This window comes from Mandrillus leucophaeus, unplaced genomic scaffold (genome assembly GCF_000951045.1).
Source record: "Mandrillus leucophaeus isolate KB7577 unplaced genomic scaffold, Mleu.le_1.0 Scaffold206, whole genome shotgun sequence".
NCBI classification, from domain to species: Eukaryota; Metazoa; Chordata; class Mammalia; order Primates; family Cercopithecidae; genus Mandrillus; species Mandrillus leucophaeus.
In genome coordinates, this window is record NW_012102099.1 from 2,329,073 (window position 1) to 2,334,313 (window position 5,241).

A 5,241-nucleotide genomic window follows, 5' to 3' on the forward strand; every position below is an offset into this window, starting at 1 on the left:
AGACAAATCTCAGGTGAGCTAGGGAAAGGGTATTGTACAAATTGTATTTTGCAACCAGTATATTTTAAATTATTTTTAAATGAAAAGATTTTTTAACAGGTTGAGGAAATTGGAGTGACTTATATTTATGACATCCAACAGACTGTGCATGCTGTATGGAAACAAGGAGAAAATAAATGTCATTATTGCATAACACGTGAAGGGTAAAAAGACAATTAACTCATTGAAGACTATGCGCAGAAACACAAAAGCCTTTGCTTCTGGGGTTATAGGTTTACCAAAGGCACAAAGGGAGTTGTATATATTTTAGATTATAATTTACATAACTTAATTGGAAAAATTACAGATTTTAAGATATTTTTACAAATCTGAGCGACTGTAAAGACTGCTAAAGTCTTGGGACATATTCTTACCAAGTCCCGGATCTTTTGTTTTGTTTTGTTTTGTTTTGTTTTGTTTTGTGCCTGCTATCAAACCAGGTTTTTTAGACCAGGAAAATGTGAGAAGCTAGAGTTGCTCTACTCAGTTGACCCAAACCAGGACTCCTGAGATTATTCCCTTATACGACAGGCACCACATCCGAGAAAGGATTCTGGAAACGTGAGCTGGAACACAAAAGAACTGTCTTGATGGGAAACACACTCCAAAGGACGCCATCGTGGGGAGGAAAACACAAAATATTTCTTGAGAAGAATATGGAGATGGCAAAGTCTCTAACCTCCAGAAACCTTAAAGTCTAGGGGAAGAAAGCAAAAATTTAGGGGCAAGAGTATTCATATTAAAACTCAAACAATAAGTAGTTTTTCTATAAACTATCTTTTTTTTCTAATGGTGAAAGTACACACAATCATTCTCTCCAAACTCAGACATTTTAGACAAATAGATAATAGAGACAGAGAGAGAGAGAGAGAGAGAGAGAGATGATAGATAGATAGATAGATACACATACATACTATGTACATATATACTTACATACGTTGGTACATAGATGTTTCTTTATCAAAGATTAAGTTATTCTAGATGCATATCTTGTAGCCTACATTTTTATACTTTTTCATCATTTTTAATAACTGCATACTGCTCTATTATATGCTATATTTTCTGTATTAGATTAGATCCATGTTTTATCACCATTTAGGTGGCTTTTGGTTTTCTGTTACTGTAATGTGGAGATAAACCTCTTTATGTACTTGTTCAATTATTCCCATTAAACAAAAGCCCAAGGTGCAAAGTTTCTGAGTAAAAAAATAGGCACATTTTAAGGTTTCTGATGTATATTGCCAAATTGTGCTAAAAAGAAAAACTCTACCAATTAACACTCCCAGCAACAATGCCAAGAGAATGCTAGTTTCCCTACATCTCACCAACACTGGCTGGAATGCATCGTTTTAGAGATGAATGCTGGGAACCGATGCACTCTTTGCTCTACCTCTCCCCCTCCTAACAGTCTAGAACACAGGTGCTCAATAAATCAATCCAGGCTCCAGTCCAGTAGACATTCTGATCTAATCTGACTGCTCTGGGTAACAGAAAAGTCTCCCTTGGTTCACTGCCCAGTATCCTGGCGTCATGAGAATCCTATAAAGGCAGTAGCTCCAGGCACATTACAGAGGGACCCAACTCCACTAAACCACCACCAGCTCCCCAAGTCACCCCTTCAGCCATGAAGTTCCTGCTCCTGGTCTTGGCAGCCCTTGGATTCCTGACCCAAGTGATCCCAGGTAAACTGGATAAACAGGAGGAAGGGAGAACTGGGAACAAGGAACACTAGCAGATCTGGTTGCTCTGGTGCTAGATGAGCCAGGTTGGGTGGAGGCAGGGCTCACCCCACTAGTTCCAGTCTAAGATAGAGATCTCCTAACAACCACCACTAGCCTTGATATCCCACACCCAAACACCACCCTATATAACCTTTATAAAAATTTGTTTTCTATTCTAAAATGATAGTCACCCTCAACCTGAACCAAAATATCTTCTTTCAATTTATGTGAGCTCCTTTTATCTAACCTCCCAAGACACACTGAAGGCTTCTGTCATCACCATGTGCATCCACTGAAATCAGCCCTGGGTTGGAGCTCAAAGGAGGTATTGAGCCTAGAAGGAAAAGATTGAGGTTCCCAGCCCTATGCTCAACAGAAAGCTGGCAGGTGGGGGATGGAAGTAGACCTCTTACAGGGCTAGTTCCCACAGGATGGTAAGCAATGGGTTCAGCTCAAACCCTGGGGCTAGGAGATAATGCAGGGTCAGAAAGAGACAGACAGACACACAGAGAGCAGGAAGAGAGAGAGATCAGAGGAGGGCCAGGCAATGGATGTGAAGAAAGCCAGAGACTGAGGGTGCTCGAAGAGGCCCCTGCTGTGAGCCAATGGCAGACACAGAGCACTGAGGTAAACAGATTTTACTAGAGGGTGAAATGGTGCCCAGCACTGTGTGAATGCAAAAATGCCCTGTCACTAGCAACCATTATTTTCTTCTTAATGGTTTTGGAGAATGATTTGACTCCTCCCACTTTGCCCCAGGTTGACTGATATTGACAGTTTTAGAGTCTATGAAAACAAGTATGGCAGAAACACCTTAAAAGGGAGCCTGTGGGGTGAGTGAGAATAGCCCCATTTCTCCCTTTTGAGTATCCAAGCTCCTCCCTGACCATGAAGACCTGGCTCCCCATCCCTGTTTTCACCCCTACATCCTATTCTGCAGTATCAAATTTAGCAAAAAGCTTCAAAGATGCAGATACTGGTAAAGAAGAAGAGCTCCTCAGACAGAGTTCCCCAAGGCCATCAATCCAGGAAAATTCTGTCTCCTCCTCACTGGGTTTCCCGAGTCTCATTTGCACAACATCCTAAGGATATATCTCAGAACAGAAAGCCAAACACTCCCATCTGGCGCTGACAGGTGAGCAGTCCTGTGCTGCTTCTAACCACGACCTCTCTGTCTTGTCCTCTCCCATACAGCCAGTGGGGGTGGGTCAAAATGTGTGAGTGACACCCCGGGATACTGCAGGACACATTGCCACCGGGGGGAGACAGCATTGTTCATGTGCAGCCCTTTCAGAAAATGCTGCATCAGCTACTCCTTCCTGCCTCAGCCTGACCTACCGCATCTCGTCGGGAACCACTGGCCATCAAGGAGCAGAAACACACAAAGGAAAAACAAGAAGCAACAAACGACTGTAACGCCATAATAACCCCTCCTATCACCCCCACCAACTCAAAGAAATAGCATTTCCACAGTTCCGGTTCCTCCTACATTGTTGAGAACTAGCCAGGTCTCCTCCTTATGGGGCAGATATCTATAGCCAACTCCAGAACTTCTGTCTTCTACCATTCTGTCATTCATCTAATAACTAATTTGGAGTTTGCATCTATCTTATGAGAACAATCATCATGTAGACTCGTCCACAGGGGATCTGTCAGTTTGGGTCCTCCAAATGAAAAATGCCAAGACAGAATTGGACATGCAAAAGATTGACTGGGAGAACACACCTCTGACGGACAAAGGCGAGAGAGAACAACCACAGGCAGGGAGAACCTTCAGACTGCAGTGCTGACCTAATACGTATCAAAGGAGAGAGGGATAGAGGAGGACTGAATAGAAGGAGACTGAGACTGCAGCTCTAAGAAAGTCTCAGCCAAACAGATGGGGAGGCCCAAAGCAAGGCTTGCCCCTCAGAGGAGCTCACACAGGGCAGGAATAGCCAGGTTCTCATATCCCAGGGGTTCAGTCTTTGGCTAAGAGCAGCCCCTGGAGAACATGGGGTGACTGCTACCATTGGTCTGGAAGTATGACAGCTTGAGGCTGTCCACCAACTATCCCCCTGAAGCAAGTTCTCTTGAAAGGAAATCTGAACAGTGCTGCCATGGAGTATAAGGAGGAAGAGAAAGGAGCTAAAAGTCTAGGTTTGCCCAGCTAGGTAGACTGACTTGTGAAGTATTTATTCATTCATTTGAGTAACAAAGCAGACAGAATACATAGCCGCCATTGGTAGTACACCCCGAAAGCAAGGAAGGCATGATGCTGGTGACTCAAACGTATCTACCCATGGTGTAAAATTGGCATAATCCTCCTGGGAAGCTGTGCAGAAATAAGCACAGAGAAGCAGAACTCTACTTGTTTAATCCACTAAACATTACTTCTGGAAATTGGTTCATCATAAATTATCCAAGAGAAGTAAAAAGTTATGGGCACAAAGGTTTTTCCATATAATATTATTTAAAATGCTGAGAAAATGAAAAAATCTAAATGGTGAAATATTATATACTAATGCCATCTATAAATACAAACAAGTAGAATGCTTATAGAATAATGGAACATAACAACATTATTCAAAATTGCATTTATGCTGTAGTTGTCAAAATTGTCTCCTTATATGATACAAAAATCATTAAAATTATGACTTTTTTGTTTGGTTGGAAAGCAGAATTATGCATAAATTTCCTCTTACAGTTTGATGCCCATTTGTTTTATATAATATTTATTTGACAGGTACTAACTTCTATTTGAGAAGAACAAACCAAAACACTCAGGCCTAAATAATTAAAAGCAGTCCTAAAAACTAGCAAACCAGATAAGAAAAGATGTCAATGCCTATTCCCTAACTTATATCTTAGACCAAAATTAATTCTAGATGGTTTTAAAATGACAGTGTAAAAGCAAAGTATTAAAAGATTGTGTGGTCAAATATTCAATTTAAGAGCAAGGAAATTCTTATAAATATAACAATAGAGGCAGAACTCATGTAAGATTAAATTGATTAGGTGGCATTAAATATTAAGTTCCTGTGTATGTCAAAAGGTATCATTTTGAAATTCATCCATCTTACTGGGTATTGCAGGAGTTCGTTCCTTTTTGTTTATAAATACTCTTCTGTCATATGAATAGTATTTATTTATACACTGATTTGTTGATGGACATTTGGGTTGTTCCCAGTTTATGGCTATTGCAAATAAAGCTTCTATGAACATTTATGTACAAATCTTTGTGTGGATGTATGCTTTCATTTCCCTAAGGTACATACCTAGGATTGGAATGTCTGAATCATATGGTAGGAGAATGTTTAGCTTTTTTTTTTTTTTTTTTTTTTTTTTTCCTCCAAAGAATGAGCTTTCTAGGCACAATCTCAGCTCACTGCAACCCTCGCCTCCCGGGTTCAAGCGATTCTCCTGCCTCAGCCTCCGGAGTAGCTGGGATTACAGGCATGCACCACCACACCTGGCTAATTTTTGTATTTTGGGTAGAGAC

At 40.9% G+C, this 5,241-nt stretch overlaps 1 protein-coding gene across 1 annotated transcript; it reads left to right on the forward strand.

Annotated features, from left to right (window-relative positions):
* The first annotated feature begins 1,615 nt into the window (after window positions 1-1,615).
* DEFB132 (defensin, beta 132) lies at window positions 1,616-4,975 on the forward strand. The gene is made up of 2 exons (XM_011979831.1): window positions 1,616-1,721; window positions 2,955-4,975. Exons 1-2 carry the CDS (start codon window positions 1,664-1,666, stop codon window positions 3,182-3,184), a joined length of 288 nt encoding a protein of 95 aa, XP_011835221.1. The 5' UTR covers window positions 1,616-1,663; the 3' UTR covers window positions 3,185-4,975.
* The last annotated feature ends 266 nt before the right edge of the window (window positions 4,976-5,241 follow it).

Excerpts from the sequence above, each read along its gene's own strand:
- DEFB132 (XM_011979831.1), top strand. The coding sequence starts at position 1,664 with ATGAAGTTCCTGCTCCTGGTCTTGGCAGCCCTTGGATTCCTGACCCAA. Across the intron at positions 1,722-2,954 it reads CCTGACCCAAGTGATCCCAG|CCAGTGGGGGTGGGTCAAAA; the intron begins GTAAACTGGATA and ends TCTCCCATACAG.